Below are 26,587 nucleotides of genomic sequence, written 5' to 3'. Positions count from 1 at the left end.
AGCAAGAAAAGTGACCACAAGGTCAGCTTCTCTAACAAAGGCAGGGAGAATTGGACAGCATCGTTATCTACACCCACTAAACATTGCTGGTCTAAGGGAATGTTCAAACCTCTTTCCTGGTCACTATTCCTAACAGGAGAAGGGAACCTCAAGCTTGAATTCTCAAGTTTACTTCTTCCTACTGAAAGCTAATTATACAAACAACTGATCATCACAGATAATGAATGAGTAAGCTCATTTATCCAAGAAGATAACAGAAATCAGAGAAGTTGTATAAATAATACAATACCAGAAAGTGCAGGAGAATGAATTCTCCTCTGGGAGCAAAATAACTCAACTAAGAGAGGGGAGATAGTATCTGATCTGAACAAACTAAACATCCAGCACATGCTGAGAATTTGGTTTTCCCTACATGTTTTATCTTCTAAAGTCTGCTCTCTTCCTGAAGAGAATCTGGTCTTCTCTCAAATCAAGATTCAGGAAGATTTTCTCCTTTCTAAAGCTTTCCTGATAATTCCACTCCTCATAAGGTACTTGGTGAGTTATCATTCACTCTTCTGGACTTACAACAGCATGTTAAATGCCCCTGGGCAACCCAGGTTTCACTAATGTTAAATTAAAATTTTTCTCTTTGGAATCTTCCATTTTTTCTACTTCTGTCCTCTATAGTTAAACAAGTATCTTTAGCTAATCTCCTTTCCATATAACAATACTTTACAGGAAGCTGAATGTATCCTTCTCAAGGTTAAACATCATCTTTTTTTTTTCTCAACAGATATGCATATGGGTATGATCTCAAAGTCTTTCACCATCTGGTTGCTGACCCTTGCACATTCTCACACTTAACATCCTTCCAAAAATATGGTACACGAAACTGAGCATAAAACATCAGTTATAATTAAACCAAGTCTGACTACAGAATTATCATCACATTCCTTGTCATCACTAGACTTTAATGTACCCCTGAAAGTCTCCCTTTTTGCTGCTATATCACATTGTTGACTGACAGTGAGATTTTAAGCTACACTATCCATATCTTTTTTAAACAAACTTCTATCTGCATATACTCCTCCATCTTGTATTTGTGACAGTTTTTTTTTTTTTTTTTTTGAACCAAAATGTAAGCTCAGAAATCTACTTTATCAAAATCCTTGGGGGATTTTGATTCTGCAACCCAGCTTATTACCTATTATGTGTGTATTTGCAAATTTGATAGACTCTCCTGCCTCTTTCATTTGTAGCACAGATTTTGGGCTCACTTCCCCAACCCTACTTGAACAGGAACTTTGGGTACCAGAGAGTAGCTCATTACTTCTCCCCTTACCTAAATTCTAGGAGTAACCCTGAGAAGTTGGAGTGTTCATTTCTAGCACTATTGTTCATGAGCCCTTACTTATATTCTCTACATTGATTGTCAGTTGATATTAGTTAGCTAGACAGAGTTAATTAGCTTTCAGAAACAGATTTTACTAAGGTGATATGGTAAGGACAATTGGTACAAAAAACAAAAACAAAAAAAAAAGTTCCCAAAAATCTGGGACTCAAATTTATTTAGAGTCTGGCAGAGAAAGGATTTGAGCACAGAGCATATGTAGCAAAAGAGTAAGTCATAGTTTTTAATTGGATAAAAGTTCTTTTCTCCCTTTATGGAGTCTTCATTAAGTTCTTCAGAAGTACAATTTTGACTGGATTTTGAGGATTGAGTTTCTTGTAGAATCCTAAAGATGGGTTTCTTTGGTATTTGTCCTCAACTCCCATTGTAGATGCTACCATTGGTCAGCATTGTACTAGGGGCCTTCTTATTGTCACCACTAGGAAGCCCAGATCTTCCAACTTTCAAATGTCTTACTGTCATAAGGGTAAGGAGAATAATACTCTTTCCTTTTTCTTTCAGGTCATTTGACTCTTAAGGACAGGGAAGGGAAGGGAATAACATTGGGAAAACACAAGCATTGTAAAGCATCTGGGAAGTGTTTTGGGAACTGGGCTAAGTGCTTTATAGATAATTGATTTGACCCTCACAACAACCCTGAGACATAGGTGCTATTATTATCTCCATTTTGCAATTGATAGCATAAAAGAAGGAACCGTGAATCTTTGAGCAAAGCAGAAATGCAGTAGCTCAAAAGAAATGTGATTTTTGCAAATTTAGAGACAGCTTCTCTCCAAATGTTCACATGGACTATTTGTGCCTGATCTGTGGTAGAGTCTTAGGAATTCACGTTGGTCTGAAACCACAGATGATAAAACTGAGAAAGAGGTTAAGTGACATGGTCACCCAGCTAGTGTTTGAGACTGCATATGAACTCAGTCTTCCTGCTTCCAGGTCCACAGGTTGCTCTTCTGGGCCACCCAGGTACCTCTGCCACCAGGCAGCCTGCTGGGTGAATAGATCCCACACTTGCTCTTGTATCCAAAGCCCCAGTCAGCAAGACTATTTCTCTTCAACAAATTCCATATACCTTTGTGGAATTATGTTCCTTCCAAATTAGTAAGGACTTTTTTTCGGCACCTAGTTTATGCCTTTGACTTATTCAATTGAAGTGCCTTCACACCTATTTTACAACTTGCATTCTGTAACTCAGACCTATTATCACATAAAAGACATTAGAGCATAGAACATCTTGTTAGTCATTATAATTAGACTGGGGTGTTTGACATACCCAGGAGTGTTGTGAGGTTCATATGAAATAATGGATTTAAAAGTACTTTGCAAACCTTAAAGTACTATATCAATTCAAGTTATTTCTCTCTCCCTCCGTCTCTTTTTCTCCCTCTCCTTCTTTCTCGCCCTCTTCCTCTCTCCTCCTTCTCCCTCTCTCTCCCTCCCTCTCTCTTTCTCTCTCTCCTTCTTTCTCTCCCTCTCCCTCCCTCTGACTCTTTCCTCTCTCTCTCTCTCTCTCTCTCTCTCTCTCTCCCCCCTCCCTCTCTGTCTCTACCTTGTGTAAATTCTCTCCTTCCTCATTTCTGCCTTCTTACTTCCCTGAATTCTTTCAGTTTTCAACTCAAATCCCAGTCTTGCTTAATTCTTGTGCCTTTCTCTTCCTGATACCCAGTTTATCCTGTGTTTAGCTTGTTTTTGCATTGGTTGGATCTTGTCTTTGTCCCTACATTCCTACTAAACTGTGACGTCCCTGAGGGGGGAGGGTTGCTCTTTTTTTTTTTAATCTCCAGCATGAACCACAGTACCTGGTATATAGTAGGTATTTAATAAATGTTTATTCACTAATTATTCTCTTAATAATGTATTCTACAATTTTGCCAGGAACCTAAGTCAGGTTTGTTGGCCTAGAATTTGCAAACTCATCACTCTCCTCCCTCCAAAAAAAAAGGTACATTTGCCTTTCCTACTGCTTTTCTAGTTCCTTTTTTTTTTTCCATTTTTCAAAAACCATTGACCATGGCCACAGATCATATCTTCCAGTTTTCACTTCCCTAAGATGTTCACTTGAGCTTTGAATTCATTTAGGAACAATGGGTTCTCCCCTTTCTTTCCTTATCCTGATATCTTTAAACAATTACTTTGTTTTTTCATAACAGAAATAAAATAACAATTCTTAGAATCATAGGTTTAGAGCTGATTAGGACTTAGACTGACAGATCTGATCTGTTTTGGCACAGAGAGTTTAAGTGATTTGCTCAGAATCACATATCTTATAAATATCTCAAGGGGAATTTGCACCCAAGTATTTGTCTCCCAAGTGTAGTACCCTGCCCACTCTGCCATTGCTGCCCCCTCCAACCCTACCTTGTCATTATGTCACTTGTTGATCTCACAGCAATCCCATGCCTTCTCTTATCTCCAGTCCAGCCACACTTTAATAAAAGTGCTGATTTGTTCTTGGCATTCTTTGCCACCATTAGCATTCTGAATTTTAGTGTTTCTTAGAGGACCATCCCATGTTTTTGTATTCCTTTTCCATTATTTGTCCTTGCTTCCACCTTATATATGTCTAAAAAATTTTAAGTTGGTTGATAATATTCTAGGGAATCAACATCATTCTCTTTAAACAAAGTCCTCCTTTCCTTCCTTTTTGGAATGACTTCTCTTGTGAAGACAAATTAGGACATCTTTTGATTCATTTCATACCTAGCCTTCAGTACTCATTGGGCATTGCCTCAGACAAGCTAAGACCTGCAGAAGATTTTAGCTTAAAAAGGCCTTGGTGTCCCCAATGTACTTGCGATCACTGCCAGTGGATTCTGATTACTCTGGAGAAGAGAATGAGGCTGTTGACTTTACACAGCATGCCTCACTTAAATCCAATTTATTTGCAAGTCAAGACCTTATTCCTACTTGTCATTGTTCTTCTTCAAGAACAAAGAACAAAGGATAAACAGCAATGGCAACAACAATCTTTAGGTCTCAATTTCACTGCTCATTTCACTTAGCATCAGTTCATGTAAGTCTCTCCAGGCTTTTCTGAAATCATCCTGTTGGTCATTTCTTACAGAACAATAATATTCCATAACATTCATATACCACAACTTATTCAGCCATTCTCCAGTTGTTGGGTATCCACTCAGTTTCCAGTTTCTGGCCACTACAAACAGGGCTGCCATAAACATTCGTGAACATACAGGTCCCTTTCCCTTCTTTATGATCTCTTTGGGATATAAGCCCAGTAGTAACACTGCTGGATCAAAGGGTATGCACAGTTTGATAACTTTTTGCGCATAGTTCCAAATTGCTCTCCAGAATGGCTGGATGTGTTCACAACTCCACCAACAATATATCATTGTCCCAGTTTTCTCACAATCCCCTTCAACATTCGTCATTATCTTTTCCTGTCATTCTAGCCAATCTGACAGGTGTGTAGTGGCATCTCAGAGTTGTCTTAATTTGCATTTCTCTGATCAATAATGATTTGGAGCATCTTTTCATATGGCTAGAAATAGGTTCCATTTCTTTATCCGAAAATTGTCTGTCCATATCCTTGGACCATTTATCAATTGGAGAATGGCTTGATTTCTTATAAATTAGAGTCAATTCTCTATATTTGGAAATGAGGCTTTTATGAGAACCTTTGACTGTAAAAATATTTTCCTAGTTTATTGCTTCCCTTCTAATCCTGTCTGCATTAGTTTTGTTTGTACAAAAACTTTTTAATTTGATATAATCAAAATTTTCTATTTTGTGATCAAGAATGATCTCTGGTTCTTCTTTGGTCACAAATTCCTTCCTCCTCCACAGGTCTGAGAGGTAAACTAGCCTATGCTCTTCCAATTTATTTATAATCTCATTCTTTATGCCTAGATCATGAACCTATTTTGACCTTATCTTGGTGTACGGTGTTAAGTGTGGGGTCAATGCCTAGTTTCTGCCATACTAATTTCTAGTTTTCCCAGCAGTTTTTGTCAAACAGTAAGTTCTTATCCCAACTGGGTTTGTTAAACACTAGATTATTATAGTTATTGACTATTTTGTTCTCTGAACCTAACCTATTCCACTGATTAACTACTCTGTTTCTTAGCCAATACCAAATGGTTTTGGTGACTGCTGCTTTATAATATAATTTTAGATCAGTACAGCTAGGCCACCTCCATTTGATTTTTTTTTTTATTAGTTCCCTTGAAAGTCTTGACCTTTTGTTCTTCCATACGAATTTTGTTGTTGTTTTTTCTAGGTCATTAAAATAGTTTTTGGGAGTGTGATTGGTATAGCACAAAATAAATAGATTAGATTAGATAGTATTGTCATCTTTATTATATTCGCTCAACCTATCCAAGAACACTTAATATTTTTCCAATTGGTTAGATCTGACTTTATTTGTGTGGAAAGTGTTTTGTAATTTTGCTCATATAGCTCCTGACTTTCCCTTGCCAGATAGATTCCCAAATATTTTATACTATCTTGCCCTTTATTTTTTAAGAGAACCAGTGACATGTTGGGGTGATGAGTGTGCATGAATTGGATTTGAGTGAGTCAGACTCACTCTCTCCTCCTGAGTCATCAAAGTCTAGTAGCAGAATAAAAGTTAGGATGACTGGCGATGGCACAGGATACAGTAGATGACCTTGGGGTCTTTGAGGTCTGACCAAGTCCTAAGTGCATCAGTCCCCTTCGTGGTTGTTGGGACAAATCGCTCTCCTCCACCCGTTCCACCAGGGGAAGTCTTCACATTTGGGGCAAACATGCCCCTAGCTCATTGATGGGTTGGAGGCTTCTCAGTTACCCTCAGCCTGGTGGAATTCACCTGCAAAGCCAGTTTGACTGGGCTGCAGCCTCTACCCATGCTACAGTTTCTTGGAGCCACAGGTGAGAGTTGTGCCCATCCAAGGGGGGATGGGCAGCCCTGAAAAAGTTTGGCAAGCCCTCATACAGAGATACTAACCCTCTCAACACTCCATTATTATTTATTATTCATTTACTTATTAATCTATTTATTATTTATTAATATAGTTTTATATAAATGGTGTATGTATAATCTTTAGTAAGCATTGCTGATTCACGGATTTTCCTCAAGAGTGACAAAGGATAGCACTTAGGGAAACAAAATTTTATAAGGCAAAATAGTGTCTTTATACACATAAGAAAAGGGCACAAAACTATTTTTTGTTTAATTGTTTTCAGTCATGGTGGACTCTTTGTGGTGCCACTTGGGATTTACTTAGCAAAAATGCTAGGCTAGTTTGCTATTTCCTTCTCCAGTTCATTTTCCAGATGAGGAAACTGAGGCAAATAGGGTTAAGTGACTTGCTCAAGATCACATAACTAGTAAGGTCTGACTCCTGTCATTCTATCCACTTTGCCACCAAGGTATCCTACTAATATAGAGGTCAAAGATTATAGAGAGCATTTGTAGCAGTCAAAGTTTTGGAGGCTGCCATATTGGAACAGGAGTGAGATTTCTAGTTTTTATCATCGAATGCCTTATCCAGGATGAGATAAGAATAACAGACATATCTGTAATTCATCTTAATTTATATGTGTGTATATACATATATATAAAGGTCTGTCAGCAGTAAGATTTCAGCTTATATCTATTTATAATACTACTCCCAATACTTAATGAGCCATGATACTCAGGTGACAACAAAACAAACTTATAAATTAGAAAAACAACTTCTGTGAGATGCCTTGGGGTCGGTGCACATTTGAAACATCTCCACATTTACAATAGTTTGATAACTGACATAATGATGGAGGATTGCAAGATAATAAATCATGCCCTTTCCTTCAAAAAAATTACCCAAACGTGCTCATTATATTGAACTTCCAGATAATGAACATAAGAAGACAGACAGAGTACCAAAATGTACCAGTAAGGAGAATTTCCAGACTGAGAGTTGTAGAACTGCTAAGTCAAGACAAGGCAGTTTATTCTTATTTTTCCATTTGCTTTAATCATTTAAATTACAGTTATAATGTTGAGTATTACTTCTGTATGAGCAACAGTATAAATTTTATCGTCCTTATTTGATGTATTTTGTGATCATATATCATAAAAAAGAATTCTACTCATTTTCAGTTATTTTATAGTATAAATATCTATCCATATATCTTTTTATTATATTGCATACAGAACACATGCCTGATTTGTTTAGTACTTGCAAATTTACCTGAGGAATTTTTGATTCAGTTTTTTTCCATACTTGAATATTTAATAGAATTTTTTATCTCTTTTAAAGGATGTGTGGCATTTTCTCAGATGCTAAGATGATGAACGTTCAGTGTAGATTCCATATGAAAGAGATCATTTCCATAATCCATTTTGCCAGGACCAAGTATTTGTTTTTTAAGTGCTTATTACCAGAGATGTGGTTTGAATTTTCTTTGTTGCTTAGGGATTGCATTGTGAATTTTTCACAAGTAAAGCTACACATTTTATATTATTTTGCAAATTTTATGTTTCTTTGCCATACATTTACTAATTTTCATTAAGTGCATTTTGCATAATTGAAATGTATACATTAACACTACAGTTAGCAACCAAGTGGTGATTTATTAATAAGCTCTTTATGTACTTTTTTTTTCAGGCTCCAAGAATGCTAGAAGTAATTGGCCCTAAAGGTATTGTGAATAAGTTTTTATCTTGAATGAAAAACATTGAATTGTTTAGAAACATTTGAATGATTTAATGTTTAAACTTGTCATTCATTTATTTTCTTCAACTAATTCTTCAGTTTCCCTCTGATGTTTCTTATTGGCATGAAAGTGGCCATAGGTTCCCAAAAGCTTATGCTGGCATTCATTCATTTATTCAACAGGCAATTATGAAATGCCTGTAGTAGGTGCTGGAGATACAAAGATAAAAACAAACATCTCACCTTCGAGAAGTTTAATATATTTTATTAGCAGAGTACAGTATGTGGTTGATTCTACCAAGATGAAAAAGTTTCAAGTATGAACTTGTGTTATTGCCTGAGAACCAGCCTAGCAAAGTTCAAGGAAACTGGTTACTAGGTTGACTACAGAATTATTCATTTTTGTTAGCATCAACTCTCAAAGACCATTTACTAAGTTGTAGAGGGTATCAATAGAGGAAGTACCTCTGATAAAATTATAGCTTCTTGAAGTGTTAAGTTATAACTTATATTACATTATATATTATAATTATATTCTTATCAATGTTATCTAATAAATGAACACTGTTTTTCATAATTTAACATTGTTGCCTTATGTTTTGAAAATTGTACTACATTTCCTCTCATTTTTAAAACAAGATCTTTGTTTTTCTAGACTAGTAATAGTAGTAGAAGGGAATGGTTTTCCCTTTTTTATTAGATGATAATGTCATACATGATGAGATTTTGATGTATAAACAAAGGTACAAGGAGTTGCTTTTGCCACATGTGAATTCTACTTATATATCCATTCTTCTCTGCCATGATACTTCAAGTTTGAATCTACTTTTTCCATAGATGCTATGTGTATTTGTGGGAGAGTGTGGTCCATATTTAAAAGATGGGATGGGGTGAGTGGGAGGAGATATTTTATATTACTTTTTGTACTATGGCTTCTTAATAAATGCTAAAAGCTAGATGTGTCTGTTGACACAATAGGAAGCACACTGGTAAGAACTTAAGAGCTTTAGTGGTAACAGTATAGCTCTACAGCATACCCCTAGAATCTAAGGTAGCAACTACCTTCTAGGGACTGAACTTGCAAGTGCAAGTTGAGGAAAATAACCCAGAGGATATCTTACAGCATTGTTAAGAATTTATGATCAAAGATTCTTTCGGAAGAAACCTTGCTCATGGAATTAAACTTTTTCATTTTTCTAAGCTAAAAGTAGCAAATTTATTAGAGAGTTATAGTATGAGATAACTATTAAAGTTAAATCATCAAATTTAGAAATATTAAACTGTTTCATGGAGAGACCTTAGGGCTGGAGTTTTTAACATGGAGTTCATGAACTTGTTTTTTTTTTTTAATCTTGATAATTACTACTATGCACCATATACTTTAGATTAAAAACATAATTCTGAGAAGAGGTCCATAGATTTCACCAGACGACCAAATGATACAAAAGGGTAATCTATTCTAATGTTTCTCTTACTTTAAAGATAAGGAAACTGGGACCCAGACAGACTTATCTAAGACTCTATGCCTGGTTGGTGGAACTAGAACTGGTGCTTTTCCTGGTTCTCATGTCACTGGTATTCTCACATCTCATTTAGGCACATAAAAACTCCTATTAAGGAGGTAGATTCAGGCAAAGAGGGAAGGTTCCAGTGATAAAAAAAAAAAAAAAAAGATAATCCACATACTTGAAAACATGTGGCTAGAAAAGTACAAGAACATAACTCTTAATATTTTGATACAGAAAATAAATGCTGTTTTTTTATTCCATAACAGGTCAGCAACCATTACTTGAAAGGTTGTAGATAAAACTTTCTTCATAGAATTTGGACTGATGGAAAATGTCTTATCTTAATTTGGAAGATAAGAAAGTAATATTTAAAATAAAGTTATTATAGTTGCATTTTTAAAATAATTTTCTGATTTTTATAAGTTGAAATGCAAATATACTAGTAATTCTATTTCTATACCTATATATGTTATAATAAGACATTTCAAAAGAGATAGTTGTTCTGCTGAAACTTTTTCTATTTCTACTTTCTCTATTCATATCCATCCTTTGGAATTCTAGAAATCAGCTGGGTTTAAGCATATCTATTTTTAAATTGTCCTTTTTCTTTTGCCTTAGTATCTCTCCTCTTCACCCCCCCCCTCCCCCAAATTGTAAATTTCCATGGCTAGGAAGAGATTGTTGATCTGTTAAAGCCATTTATGACATTCCTCATTTTACATGGCAGAATGTTTAAAAATTCAGAAATTAGGGAAATATCTGAACCTAGCCAATATCCTGAACTTAAAAAAAAAGCACATTAAGCTGCTTCTTCCTTGCTAATGTATATATGACTCTTCATCCATTAAGAGGGGTAGAGAATTGCTTCATAAAGTGGTTTTTCCCAGCTGGGCAACCACTGGTTAAAACTTAGGGCAAATCTTACCTGCTAAATTGAATAAGGGTTTTTATTTCTCAGTATTCAAGAACTCATAATTGTGTGGTCAGTAAGCTATTTCAATACCAACCCTACCTGATTTTTTAAAATTCATTTAAAGGTGTTATTTCAACCCCTTACTTTAAATTTATTTCTATGATCTAAGTGTTTCTAATGTTTTTGGATAATTTTCTTCTGCGATCTTCTAGAATATTTTTTTCTAGAATAGCTCTTTTCTTTATCATGTTTTCTAGAATAATGATAATTTGGCTCTTTTGTCAAGCTCTGTCTTTAAGATCAGTTTTTACTTTGATTTATAGTGCCTTCATGGGTTCATCCAGTTTTGCTGGTTCAGTTTTTCATTTAGAATTTTTAAAAATTTCATTTGTCATCTTTTTTACAGGATGTACTGCTTGGAATTTTTCCCATTATATTGATTATTGTTTGATCTTCTCATATTCTGTAAGAGACTGTATAACCATCCCTTATAGTTCTTTGGTTTTCCTTTATTTCTCAAAAAAAAAATTCTAAGCAGTAATAAAATAAGAGAGTTGTTCATAGATGGCAGTAGTGAACTTTCTGATCGTGTCATCCTGGGAATGAGGGCACTTCATCACTTACCCCATGTTCATACCTTCTTTTACCTGGTCAAAAACCACATGCTTACTGTCCGATCAATTAGCCTTAGCAGTACAGATAAATAACTGGGAGTGATATGTGTTGGTCCCAGCATTTGTCACAGACAAGATACCAGGACCAGTGTGCTTCAAGATTAAGTCCTCCTTAGCAAATTTCTCCATAAATGGACTTGCTTCTATTCCAGTGCCATTATGGTATGTGAAGTGCAATATGGCATTTGGTATGGCACATGGACCCACGAATGATTCCATGAAAGCAGAATCCCTCCTAATCAAGTCCCTTCTCTCCAGCCTCTTATGTCTTTGGAAACTTGTCTGAAAATAGCTCAGAAGTAACAGAAACTTTGGTCTCTTGGTCATCTTTTTTTTTAGTTTAACAAAGTATGAGGTTTTTTTTTTTTAATATACTTTTGGTCTCTTTCCATCCTTCAGATATTTTGTATATTGGTCCCTCAATTCCCTCAGAGTTATACTGCCTCCAGCACAATTATCCTGTATGTATATTTGGGCCCATCTGGCAGCCACATCTAGGCCAATGAAAAGACTGAGATTTATATTCTAGCCAGCTGAATGGATATGTGCACGAATTAAATAATACTTTTGTTGAACAAGGTGAAGGTTTTTAGCTCCTGCTGAACCGTGTATTGTGGTCGCTCCAAAATATGAAGTATTGTATGAAACTCTCAATTAAATAGAATGTGAAATTAATAAAGAAAAATTACAGATTCAAAATGTTTTATTTTTTAGTTTAACTTTGTTTTTAATTTAATTTCTCCATAGGTGAAGTATTTTTGGAAGCTGACTTGACAATTTCTGGGTAAGAAAAAATAATCCCATATAACAAGTCAATATTTTAAGACACTGGATGATATAGGGGGAACAAGGTAGCAACAAGTGGATAGAACACCAGTCTGGAGCCAGAAAGACCTGAGTTCAATCCAACTTCAAACACTCACTCGCCATAAAATCTTGGGTATTACTTAATTTTCATCTCAGTTCCTACAATTGTAAAATGGGAATAATAATAGCACCTAATTCCCAGGATCATTGTTAGGATCAAATGAAATAATTGTAAAATACTTAGCATAATATCTGATATAGAGTAAGTACTATGTAAATGTTGTTATAATAATTACTAATATTGTGTTTTTAGGCTTAGAAAAGTTGCTTGGGAAATGATTCTACAGAGGTGGTTAATATGTTGATGCTGTAGCATCTCCCTGTTATCTCAGATAATGTCAGAGAATATTCTTTTACACTTGGGATCATTTATTATTATTGTTCTAGTGTAGTTTTCATATAGAAGATAAAGGATATGCTATGGACTTCTGGTGATGGAGCTAATATATTCCAAACAACTTTAAAACAATGCCCCCAATTAAATTCTGGAGTTGCAGAACCAACAAAAGGTCAGGATGAGACATCCTTCCAACCCAATTCAATTTAGGAGGTTGAAAGGAAAGATCCATGATAAGGGGTGGGAATGGGTCCAGAGCCCACCTGGATGTAACATCAGTGGTGAAATTTGGGGATAGTGACAGATGTAGCAGCAGCTTTAGGGGCTCTCAAGCAAGAGATGATAAGGAGATCTGGCAATGTGTTGGGAAGAGATTACCTCTGTGCTAGACCTGGACCCAGGATCACATGCTGTCTGGCAACGCCATTGCTTATGCCCACTTTCAGGTTACAGGTAAGGGAGGAGAGGAGCACTTGCAGGTGCAAGGGACCAGGAACCCTTCCTGGGTAAAGCCCAGAGCACAGATCAGGAGAGCAGTGACCACACCTCCCCCCAGATCACAGCACTTGGGAAGCACTAAAAAATTCTAAATCTTCAGAAATAACTCTGAAAACAACAGCGTAAAAAAGCTTGAAGCTTGGGACAGTTTCCCCAGCCCCCATTCCCTCATTTCCTCCAAGTGAACAGAGCCCAATTGGAACAGAAAGTTCAGAGTCAGGAAATAGGCTGGAAAAATGAGCAAAGAAAGAATCTGATCATAAAAAGCTACTGTTATGATACAAAAGATCAAGACACAAATTCAGAAGAATATCATGTCAAAACAGCTATAATCAAAACTTCAAAGGGGGGAAAATGTGAATTGGGCATAAGCCCAGAAAGAGTTCCTAAAAGAGCTAAAAATGATTTTTAAAGAAAGCAGTACAAAAAAATTATGAAAACAATCACTTGTTAAAAGAGGCACACACAAAAAAAGTTGGAGAAAATAATGGAAAAAGAGATGTAAAACTTCACTGATAAAAATAAATGCTTAAAAAGCATAATTGACCAAATTGAAAAAAAAATGATACAAAAACTCACTGAAGAAAATTATTCCTTTTATAACATTTAGAATTGGGCAAGTAGAAGCTAAAGACTCCATGAAACACAAGGAAGCAATAAAATTAAAAGAATGAAAAAAAAAAGTTTTGTTAAAAACAAATTGAATTTCACTAAGAGAATCTGTGTGATGAAACATGATCCAAGGACTATATTATCTCTTGTTTCAATGCCCAGATTTTCTTTCTGGAACTTAATTTATTTAAAAAACATTTATCAAGCACCTCTTATGTACCGCTTCCTGTGAAAACTACAAACATAAACAGGACATGATCCCTGACTGAATTGGTTTACATCAGAGGTATCAAGTAATCCCTCTGACAAAAGAGAGGCCACAGAACCAGATAAAAATGTGACTGGAAAATATTTAACAAACTAAATAAAAATATAGTAGAACATAATGTTAATGTGTGTTTTTTCCTGCCATATTAATATATGGTCTGTTGTAATCCTTTTGGTGATACCCATTTTTCTATTTGAGTTTGAAATCACTGGCTTACACTATTCTAAGGGAGATTACACTATTGTACTACACAATTGTAAGGGATATTCTAACTCTGATGCAAAGAAATCATGATATATGCTACAAACAATTTGCAAACTGTCATTGGGGTTCTGAGAGGTTCCTTTCAAGCACATCAGGAAAGGCTGCTTGGAGTGGATGACCTTGGAGCTAGACTTAAAAAAAAAAAAAAAGACAGGTATGGATTGGATAGGGAGAAAGGAGGTTCTTCTCATAGGGAATAACGATGAACAAAGTCATGAATGGGGAACAGGTAGTCTAGTTTGGCTGGAACATAGAGTACATAAGAGGGAGTAGTGGAAAATAATATAGAAAAGGTAATATGTAACAAAGCATTTTGTTCACATCAATCCCATGTGGTGGATTTAGGGCAGATTACAAAGGATCTTGACTAGCAAGCTAAGGCCTTTGAACTGTGATCTTACAGACAGTGGGGAATTCATTGAAGATTTTTATGTAAATGTAGCAAAATCAAATCTATGCTTAATAAGGTAATCCTGGCCTTCGTGTTTAAAATGGATTGAAACAACTAAATATTAGAAGTCAAGGGCCAAGATGGGAACCTAACCTAAGCCACAAATGATGAGGTCTTGAACTCGGTAGTAAGCAATGGCTATGGAACAAGGGAACAAGGCAGCTATAAGGTATAGTGCATACAGTGCCGTACCCAAAGGCAAGAAGACTCTTCCTAAATTCAAATCTGGCTTCAAACACTATGTGTTTATAGCTATGTGAGCTTGCACAAGGCACTTAACCCCATTTGCCTTAGTTTCCTCATCTGTAAAATGAGCTAAAGGAGGAAATGGCAAATCACTCCTGTGTCTCTGCCAAGAAAATTCTAAATAGGGATTAGCCTTTCTACATTTCTTCCCTACTTATTGTAATCTAAGAAACCAATGCTGAGTGAAGTGAATAAATTAGGATCACAGTTTATATGACTGAAGTGATATAAAGGAAAACAGCTTTGATAAATTACAAAATTATAATTGATGAAAAATCTTCTCATAATTCAGAAGATGATGAGGAAGAATCCTTTCCACTTCTTGGCAGAGGGATAATAGAGAAGTTTATGGAGAGACATAGATTTACAGACATAGCTAGTATGATTTATTTTGCTTGACTATGTTTAGGAGAATTTAATGGGTAATGAATATGATTTAAAAAAAAAAAAGGAAAAAAAGAAGCTCAATTAAACATTAAAAAAAATGAGTCAATTGTGTTTCTGTCATGTTAAATTGAATATATTAAATAAAAGAATAAATAAATAATAAGATAAATATTTTTATATGTATATAATTACAAGAAATAGCTTAAATATGTTAAGAACTATAATCATATTACATATATTATTATCTTGGTGTATATTTTAAAGGGTAACAAATTCATAGTTTTAGATATAATTATTTTTGTTTTTAAAAAATTCATGTTAAGTTCAAAATAAGTTATAATTTTTTAAAGCACATCATCAAAACTTTATAAAGCAAAAATTAATTCACAACTCCACCAACAATGTATCAGTATCCCTGTTTTCCCACATCCCCTCCAATATTTATCATTATCTTTAGCCAATTTGAGAGGTATGTAGTAATACCTCAGAGTCGTCTTAATTTTCATTTCTCTGATCAATAGTGATTTAAAGCATTTTTTCATATGACTGGAAATGACTTTAATTTCTTCATTTGAAAATTTTCTGTTCATATCCATTGATTATTTAGCAATAGGAGAATGGCTTGTATTATTAAACAGTTGAATTGATTCTATATTTTAGGAATGAGGCCTTAATCAGAACCCTTCTACATAAGCATTTTTCCTGAGTTTTCTGTTCTCTTCTAATTTTGGCTGCATCAGTTTTGTTTGTAGAAAACCTTTTTGATTTCATGTAATCAAAATTAACCATTTTGCATTTCATAATGTTCTCAAGTTCTTCTTTAGCCATAAACTTCTTCCTTCTCCACAGATTTGAGAAGTAGACTATCCCTTCTTTTAGATATATATGTATACTATATATACATACATATATATATACATATATATATAATTATTTATTTGTAGTATCATCCTTTATGTCTAAATCATAAGCCTATTTTGACCTTATCTTGGTAGAGGGTGTTAGGCGTTGGTCAGTGCTTAGTTTCAGAGCTCTCTTCTTATTATTGAAAAGGTTATCCTATCTCGAGGTATTTTACAACTTTTTTAATTTCAAAGGATATAGCTTGGGCAGACAAAAATGAATATAAATATTTTGGAAGTATTGAGTGCCAACCATGAATTAAAATCATTCCAAACATTTACAAAGTCATTACTATATGCCAAGTGTTATATTGCATATGGAACATACAAAGAAGAAAAAATCTCTGGACTCTGATTTAAAAGAGATTATATCCTATGAGTGGGGAGAAGGTAGAATATAGCATGTCAACATGTAAAGAAATATAAAGTAATAAGGGAAGGGAGAAGAGCCAGCACTTAGAGAAGAAGGCATCAGCTGGCAGACCACAGGCAGAAGATATTTTAATTTTTTCCTCATGGGTTAAACTACATAATTGACTTTTCATATATCTTCTACCTCTAAATCAATGATGCTGTGATCTGTAAAATGGGTTTCATGATTCTTGTAGGGCCTACACCACTGTTTGATGAGAGTTATATGAGATAATGGATGTGAAGTTTTTCTCACATCCTTGAAATACTAATAAAAGTTATTATAAAAAAGGTATACTCATTATTTCCTAGATAAAAAATTTTGTTTTCTTTTTAAATATGTTCTAATGACTAGAAAATTATAGAATATTTTAAAAAATATTTTATTAAAAAAATAAATTTTATTTCCTAGGCGGAATTTAGACAGAGCAGACATTACTAAGGTAAGAGTAAACTTTTCTAGGCTATTCTTTAAAGTTGTTTCCTGGTCATCTGGTCATGAATGTGAACATATGCATGGTTTTTATTTTATTAAAATAAGATATTTTAGTTTGTTAGAAATGTAAAGTTTATGGTTCTGGATAAATATTTTCATATATCCTGAACTGAAATAATGATGAAAATGTCTTATTTCTTTTTCTGTTTTAGGAAGCAAAGAATAGACACTATGGCAAATTGCAGGTGCTCAATCCAAATGGTAAATAATTCATTATTGTCACAGAAATATGTTTGTAACAACTATCAATTTATCACAGTTACTAAGAAGAAATATGATAAAATGGCTGTCTACATAACTAATTTTAGTAATACAATTCTTTATTTCAGTGTCTTTATTTCAGAAAATAAAGGCCAGAATACTTGGAAATCAGAATTTACAAGAAGGGAACTAATACTTAAGACACTGAGGCTATTTAACTTGTTTTTCAGAAATAGTTATTGAACCAATTGAAGCAATGTCACGGTAAGAAGATGTCTTTGGTTGTGCAGCTGATCTATTACATGCCTCTTAAGCAATTAAAACTAGATAATGCAATCATTTCTCACTCAATTAAATTTGAAAGACTGGAAATGCATGGATTAGCATTTTAGCTTTTACTTCACTTAGTGCAATTGTTATTTAAAAGACATTAGAAATGAAAAGTAGATGTTGATTTTTAAAAATGTACAGTAGATATTTGTTTTAACCTACTAAATGTTATAATACTGATTATGTGATTTTTTAATGTTTATTTAACTTAAAACAAAAAAATAACATTTGCTATTCATTCTCCATTCCCTTTTGATATCTCATAATTCTTTCAAGATGTACATGTAAGAAAATCTTTGGTGTTTAAAATAAAACGGACTTTATATTTTCTAAGATCCTACTTTTATATTTACTAAGATCCTACTTCACAAAATAAAAATTACCACCAAATGTTAGTCAAAATCAAACTGAGACAATGTTAAAAATAATTATTGTATTAGAACAACTTGCTAAAATTATACATCTTTACTCAGCCACCAAAATAGGGGTGGAAACCAAAATACATGTATAGAGCATATGTATGTATATAGTAAAATGCTGTCACTTCCTGCCAATTTTGATTTTTAAGAAAAAATACAAAGGAAATGATGATCTATTCATTGTACAATATATTTTAGAGAGTTCTGTTCCTGATTAATTGATATTTATTTTATCAGTAGAATTCTGTCTGTTCTTATTTCAACCAATAATAAAAAATAAAATAAGTTCTACCACTTGACTATTTATTTTCCAAATGCAGACTGATCTTATTTAAAAATAAATAAATTTTACCTTTTGACTTTTTATAATTAATGTTCAATTCCTCACAGTGCTAAAGCTATGTCTCAGATGTGCCTGGAATATTTACTCTCCCCCCATATATCCATCCATTTCCCTCTCCCTCCCCTCCCTCTCCCTCTCCTTCCCTTCCTCCTTCCTCTCTCTCTCCCTCTCCGTCACCTTCCCTCCCTCCCTTCCTCCCTCCCTCTCCCCCCTCTCCTCTGTTTCTCTGTCTCTCTATGTATGTCTGTGTTTTTGTCTGTCTCTGTGTCTCTGTTTCCCTGGCATCTTTTAAGACTCAACTCATATCACACCTTTTGTAGAAATACTTTTCTAGTCCTCACCAAGTGTTGTTTACTGCAAATTACTGCAAATTTGAACTTTTTGAGGGCAAGAACTGTTTTTGCCTTTCTTTGTAATCCCAGCACTTAGCACAGTGCCTGGAACATAGCAATCACTTAATAATTGTTTTTTTGTTGACTGATAACTAATTTCATTTGTCATTAAATATATTACCAATAATTTTGCATGATAGCATAGGTTTTATGAACTATTGATGAATCATGATATTCCATATATAATTCAAATTTCTGTGCCCAACCATAGATCAGATATTCAGTAGAATAATTATATATTATCAATCAACTACATATGGTCTAAAAATGTTCATAAATAAATATATACAAAATATAATACAAAATAAATTAAATAGGATATAAGAACCAAGGAGGATCAGAGAAAGCTTCGTGAAAAAGGTGGCCTTTTTTAGCTAAAGTTTGAGCAGAATTTTGAAGGTAATAAGAGATTTTAAGAGGCAGAATATATGTGTGCATTTGAGATGGGAGTGCATATGAGATCTGGGGGATACAGTTGGAGCAAAATCATGAATGTAGAAAATGGGAGTATTGTCATGAGTGAGGAAAAAATCCAATTTTGGCTAGACCTTAAGGATGTGGGAAGGGAGATCAATATATGACAAGATTGGAAAATTAGGTTGGAACTAAATTCTGAAGGACTCTAAAAACCAAATAGTTTATATTTAGTCTTAGAAGCAATAGGAGGTCACAGAGTTTATTGAGTAGGAGAATGACAGCCTTAGGGAAATTATGTGACAATTGTGTGGAAAATAGATTGGGGGGGGGGGGAGATTTGAGACGGAGACTAATTAGGAAGCCATTGTGGTATTCCAGACAAGAGGGAATCAGGACCTGTACTGGGGTTGGTTACATGAGTAGGAAAAAAAGCCATTATTATATAGAAGAGATATTGGCAAGATTTGGCAGTAGATGGTGTACATGGGTCGAGTGTGAGTGAGGATTCAGGATGATATCAAGGTTGTGAGCTTAGATGTCTAGGAGAGGATGGTAGTCAACAATTATAGGCAAGTTGGGAAGTGGGAAAGACTTGGGGGAAAGATAGTGAACTGTTTTGGATGCCTACAGGACGTTTAGTAGTCAAAGCAAGTTGTTGATGCATGATTGAGCCTCGAGAGAGACTAGGGTTTACATGCTTAGAGATGATCATTAAATCCATAAAAACCAAGTGACAGGCTATAGAGAAATAGACAGTCCAAGATAGAGCCTTGGGTATCCAGCCATTTTAGGGACATGATGTGGATGACAGAATGAAGCTAAAAAGGGGCAGTCAGGAAGAAGATCCATTGCCAAGAAGACTCAGAGAAGACAGGTTTGTAGGAGGAGAGAAGGGAGGTCAGAAGGAACAAATTGACTGAGGGGCCAAGGAGGAGGTGGATAAAGAAAACATTGATTCCATTATAATTGTCCTGCTTCCCAACTTGCAAGATTATATAAAATGTTATTCTGTGGAAAACTTAAGTTCTTCATTGCAAATTGATTTGCAAGATTTAAAAACTGTGGAAATAGACTAACTTGTTATTGGTGACCTGTGCATTGGAATATGTTTTCAAAATCTTCTGAGAACTAAATACAATGGAAAGAATGCTGAACTTGGAGTTTGAAGTTTGCATTTGGGTCCCAGCTCTTATTCTCTGACAGCTCTATGACCAATGGCAAGAGATTTAAGCTCTCTGAATTTTAGTATACTCATCTGTAAAAAAAAAAAAAAAAAAAAATCTTACTTGGGCTACCTCTTTTATGGAAATGTATGGAAAATACTGTGTAAACATGAAAATGGCGTATAAATTCCAAATATTGTTCCCTCTAAAATGATCATTTTTCTGTGGTCCTGTAGTTGGTTTTACTAAGAAAAATAATTGTTTGTTTCTCATAGAAACCAAGAGCAAGAGATTATCGCACTTCCCAGCACATAATGGAAGTGATTATTGTAAACTTCCCCATAGGATGTGATGTTCCCATATGGCACTAGTAGCATTAAGCTTTGTCAGTTTAGTGTGGTGTCTTGGGGCACATCCAGTTCTCAAACCCTCACTTATTGCAAGAGTGACTCATACTGCATTCAGGAGCATTCCATATATGGTCCCACAGGCTCACCTGCACAAGTGAGTCTGACTTAGGATACGATTCAGCTATTGGGAAAGGTAGAGGGAAACACACATTTCCATTTATTGAAGGCTAACTGCATTTGGGGCAGTAGATAAGCATTGGGCCTGGAGACAAGAAGACCGAAGTTCAAATTTGATCCTGGCCAAGTCACTTAACCCTGTTTGCCTCAGTTTCCTCATCTATAAAACGAGTTGGAGAAGGAAATATCAAATTACTCCAGTATCTTTGCCAAGAAAACTCCAAATGGGGTCACAAGGAGTTAGGCAACTAAAACAACGCAACAATACATATGTAATATAACAGAATTCTTCAGCTAGGTAACATTATTCCTAGAACTAGAATATGTTATTTCAGGAGCTGCTATGTGAGGAAACAGCATGGTAACTCAGTGTTAGTTCTGCTTGTAAGATTTAGGAGATGGGGTCTAGCCCTTACAATGCTATTAATTAGCTACATATGTGACCTTGAACAAAACTGGTTAATCTGTCTATACCTGTTCCATCATTATGTAAAATGAAAGTGTTAGCCCTTCTGCCCTTACTGTTTCTAATATTTTGTTTATTAAATATTTCAAAAATATGAGACTAAACTCTGTGTTAAATGGTTATTTTTCCCGATATTAATAATTACATATTAAAACTGCATGCCATAATTAGTAATTACTTGATTACAAATAATTTTATTTATTTCATCATTGTGGAAATTCACTCTACTAATAGAACTCTGTGATTTTTATTATCTTAGAGAGTTGTCTAAGACACTGAGACATTAAGGGACTTGTCCAGATCAGATAACTAGTAAGTGTTAAAGGCAAGACTGAATCCCCATCTTTCAGACTCCAAAGCAGTTCTCCTACTTATCATTCCAGATTGCTGCTCTACAACTAATTACATGAACTCTATGTGAAAACACTACTCTAGTTTATTTCATCTGTCAGGACAATCATGAGAACCATCAAAATAGAGTAAATATTTCTCTGTTTTGTAATTCCCAAGGAAAGTCATGGAGTAATGAATTCCTGCTAACCAATAAAGATCTTTTTCTTTTGTTCACTTAGATGTTAATTATCTTTAAAAAAAAAAAAAAATCCCAGCCAATCCCACCCCTCTCTCGCCTCCTTCTCCCCAAATCCTTATAAGTATCTTCAATCTATCTTGAATAGGTAGGTTATTAGAGGTTTATTTTATTTTTTTAATATTTAGTGTCTCATGGTTTGGTCTAAGTGACAATCTAAAACTGGACCATATATAAAGTAACTCCTAGCCTCTTTTACTTTATTGTTCCAGAGAGGGAGAATTTTTTTAATGAATTTGATAATTTTACAGAAATTTTACACAGTATATCTTTATTCATATCTTGCCATGTAATTCTTTTCATGTGAGAATAATAGGCTCAGATTAAGCAGAAGTACTGCCTAGTAATGAGAGTTGTAACAACATTTTTCCAGGTCATATTAAATCTATTTCCAAATCAGATTTCAGTTTAGAACTTTGATAGCAGCAACAAAAATATCAATTTATCTTATTTATTAACATGATTGGATTATTACTTTGAGTTCTAATTGATTGACTTTGGGTTAACCTACAGTTCCATTTAAGATGGAATAGAAAAGGGAATTAATTTGGCCAGAGCTGATGAATATCAAATTCTGCCTCTCAGAAGATTGAGAATTATTTAATACAGGTAATTGTAAAACCATAGTTTTATAGCCAAATTTATCCCCATATTAATGACAAATCATTTTTCATTTTGTTGCTGAAAACATTTTAAGTAAAGTATTCTTGGGAGGCAGACAGGAACTGACAAGCAAACCTTAAATGGCAGCAACAAAATCCTCTCTTAAGTATAGCTAAAATATCCTCAGAAAAGTAAGTTTTAACTGATTACATTTTCTATTTTGGATAAACTTTGGAAGAACTTAATCATCATGAATGTTACAAAATGGATAACTGTTTTTAGATGTTCCATCACTTTACTCATTTGTAAATATTTCTTAATATTCTTTTATATAAACAGCTATGAAATTATTTTTTAAAAAACTTCTTATATTTTTCAAGATTATGACCATTTGCTAATAAATTTAAGCTGAATAATTAGTCTCTCTTCAGACCTGGTAGTTTATAATAATCATCATAGTTAAATATATCAAGAATATGATTTTGTCAGGGCAGATCCTCCCTCCCCAAATTCAGATTGTAATCCTTTTCTATCTCAGTAGTGAGTCATTTGAGTTTCTGCAGCCAAGTTGATAAAATTCTCTCAGTTCAACTAGTCTAGTCATCAGATAACAAGTTTGGGTTATCTCCTAAACGGTCCTAATGAACAGAATGGTTAGAATTTGTCAGAACTTGCCAATTGACCAACATATTAAAAACCAAGAATTGACTGCACAGTGGGGCATGAAAGTAGGACATTATTCTCAATGATACTCAATAAAATACTTCCCTCATTTTCTTCTATATGCTATCCCCATAAAGGTTAACATATCTTAGAAAGTAACTATATACCTTTCTAAAACTTTTGGGTGTAGTAAAGGCTAGAAAGAAGAATCAAACCCATCTTCTTTAGCTCTCTCCCAAGAGAGGATTTACCTCCTGTTTTACCTCTGATGATGTTTTCCTTTATTTTAAAATTTCATTTTCACTTAAGCTAACAAATACTAAATACTCTATTCTATTTGAGATAATTACATATTCTAGAGAAATGAAATATTTGGTTCAGATTGAACCAAAAAGCTTGGGAACTCATCTGAAGCAGCTGGACAAAGTGGAAGAGCAGTATCAAACTGTTAGAAATCTGTCAATTCAGGGTTTTTAGAATTTACTAGAAGTAAAATTGTAAACTGGAAAGAACAGGAGGCTTTAAGAAAACTAAAGTAGACATTGTCCCTCCTTGCAATTTTTTCACTTAGCAGCTGTACTTTGCCATGTCAAACTGAAAAAACAAGCCATACCTTGAAAAGATGGAAAATGAGTTTCTTGGAAAGGGAAAGCCAAATTCCTAAAGAGCAGTGACTTACTAGGGAAACTCCATCTACATAAAAAGGGAGGCAGTGAGTTGTATGAGTTGTATTTTGTGGCTGCTGTTGATTTTTTTCTGTTCTTCCAGGTTCTTCCTGATTCCCACTTTTCTGCCAGATAGTTGGAAGTTGACAGTGATGGCAATTGAATACTTGAGTGGTTAACCAACTTCTAGTCATATCAGTTTCTTCATGGATGACTTCTTTCATAATGACAGCACAAATGATGTCATTTATCTGCAAATTTACCTTTAATTGTACATATTTAAGTTGATAGAGAGGCTCTATTTTAGGAATATATCCATTAGAAATGGAGATACCTATGTGGTTATTATAGTGAACCTCTTATTTCTAAGTTTTTCAGTTCAAGTCATTGGTTGAGTTGAATAGTGTTAGCACTTTAGATTTGTGTATCAAATGTAAAGACACAGAGCTCTGGAAATTTTGAAAATATTTATATGGTATTTTTCTATTAAATATAAGTAGCATTTGTCTTTGTTTTTAATCTTGAAAAGGAGATTTGATTAATGTAAGACATTATGAAATTGATTCTGTTTATTTTACCAGTCAAGATGTCTTATCTTTTCTGAATAATATGCATTATATGGGTTTCTCTCATTCTTACCAGATTTTATACCCATTAATGTCATCAGATATTTTCAGAGCTAAGATCTAAAAAAATTAAGCATTTATTGTTTGAGCTTATTTTTAAAATAAGATGTTTTATATTATTTTCAAGCAATACCAACATTGTTGAATTCCATCCACAAGTATAGGGCATCCCTAATCTCTTAGTACAATTTTAGGCTATTAAAGATTAAAACTGCACTAAGGCTTTGGAGGATATTCTGTATGTCCTAGCAATAGCAGGAAATGATTTACAATTTGTAGAAGGAATATTGGCTTAAGATTGATATGTTCTGATAAATGTGGAAATATGATTAAAGGAATTGCATGTTTAACATATATTGGATTATTTACTGTCTAGGGAAGGGGATGGGAGAAGGGAGAGAAAAAAATCTGGAACACAAAGTTTTGCAAGGGTGAATGTTGAAAACTATCTTTGCATATATTTTAAAATAAAAATCTATCATTTTTTTAAAAAAAGATTGATACGTTTATTTTCTTTACTTCAACTTAACTCTTCTAAATAAGGATGCCACCTGTAGTAGATAGTGTACCAAAACTGTGGAACTTCCAAAGTTTCTGGAAATGCTGTCACAATGACAAAAATGTTATGGAAATTGGATTTTTGACTTTAGTAATTAGTTTGGTTCTATTGTAACATAAACACCAAGGATTTAGAAAAAAATTTCAAACCTTATTATTAACCAAAAAGATGGACAAGAAAAATGTTAATAACTGCCCTTATTCCCATGGCTACAAAATCTTTATAATCCTAATCTATATGCATAACAAAGTAATTCTTATTTAAAGATAAGACAAGGAAAGAGGCAGACTTTCATAATTGATACTCTCCAACAGACTCTTTACATTCATACCGTTGACTAAAGAAATTAGAATGGAAGGGTGGAAGAAACAAACATTTATTAGACTCCTATATCCTAGGCTCCAGGTACAATGCTAAGGATTTTACATTTTCTCAGTTGATCCTCACAACAAGCCTGTGAGGTAAGGCCTGTTATTATCTTGTTCTATGTACACTAAGCCAAAGATAGTTTAAATGACCAGCTAAGGGTTGCACAGATGATGTCCAAAGTTACATTTGAACTCGGCTCTTATTCTCTACACCATCTGGCTACCAAGATAATATAACATCTCACTGTATTTCTTATTTATTGATTTAAAGGAGATTTCTGAGTTGGTGAAGAAAAGCACCACCTTAAAAGTGTCTTTTCTAACAAGATGTTTTCCAAGTATTATCCATGACTCTTTGATTAGTCACATCAGAGATAACATTTTTAAAACTTTGTGATCCTCCTATTCTTAATACCCAAGGTGACATATTTAAAACAGCTGTGGTCACTAAAGTTATTTTTGACTGTCATGGTGGCTGTCCAGCACAGAGTCCAAATAGAAGAGGTTTATGGTTTTTTTATCCAAACGGATATTTGTGGATTGTATTGTATTGATTCCAACAAACCCCAAACCCTGCAGAGCCTCCAAAGTGATAGCCATGGTCAGTCATGGCTATCACATGGCCATCCAGAAAAATCCAAGGGGATAAAGAATTTTTGCTATTGCCTATATGGTGATTTACAGTTTAATGGACAGATTGTAGAGAGCACACTCCTTAGAATAAGCATCTTGAGCAGAGTCTGCCCAGACATAGAGCACTGGGCTTGGAATTGAATGTGAGAACTGGCTGGATTACTTTGGGAAAACTGAAGTTTTTTCATGACCTTCCAAATGTTTGGGTTTTTTAAACATACAGTATGGTACTGTATTGCAGCAGGCCATGGAGTACCACAGTCTCTTCAGAATTCAATTTTCTGGTTTCAGAGGACCATGAAACAAGCATGAGTAAGCTATAGCACTTTACTGTTGCAGAGTCATAACAGAGAAATAGTCTTAAAAATATAATCCAAAAAACTGGGACCAAAAAACAGGGTGAATCACTTCATGTCGCAAGAGGAAGGGACAATTGGTAAATAGCCCATGGGCCTACAGCTTCATTCCTAGAATATGAAGCAAGCCCAAGGAAGGCAGGCCATGAGATGCACTGAGTGGAGCTTTCTTAGAGAACTTCGGAAATATGTACAAAAGAGTGGGCTAAGTAGATACTGGATGGGTTTCAATCTTTACTACTGGAGAAGGTAATATATGAGTGAAATCATCAATCCATCAGAATATTATATTGAGTATGCTGTATCTGTAGTTTCCTATCCTTAAAAAAAAAAAAAAAACCTACTGCCTATGTAAGCCCTTATAAAAGAAACACAAAATATTTTGTTCATCGTCATTTACTTTTA

At 34.3% G+C, this 26,587-nt stretch overlaps 1 protein-coding gene across 1 annotated transcript in view; it reads left to right on the top strand.

Annotated features, from left to right (window-relative positions):
* The window catches only part of ERICH2 (glutamate rich 2), an 84,967-nt gene that overhangs the window by 29,810 nt on the left and 28,570 nt on the right, over positions 1-26,587 (top strand). Inside the window, exons 3-6 of the mRNA XM_031960479.1 lie at positions 7,981-8,014; positions 11,871-11,907; positions 16,779-16,809; positions 17,015-17,063. Coding sequence (XP_031816339.1) covers positions 7,981-8,014; positions 11,871-11,907; positions 16,779-16,809; positions 17,015-17,063 — 151 coding nt within the window. The remainder of the gene's footprint in view (positions 1-7,980; positions 8,015-11,870; positions 11,908-16,778; positions 16,810-17,014; positions 17,064-26,587) is intronic.

This window comes from Sarcophilus harrisii, chromosome 3 (assembly GCF_902635505.1).
Source record: "Sarcophilus harrisii chromosome 3, mSarHar1.11, whole genome shotgun sequence".
Taxonomy (NCBI): Eukaryota; Metazoa; Chordata; class Mammalia; order Dasyuromorphia; family Dasyuridae; genus Sarcophilus; species Sarcophilus harrisii.
The sequence above is the reverse complement of the archived record's forward strand: the minus strand, read 5'-3'. Positions and strand labels throughout refer to the sequence as shown.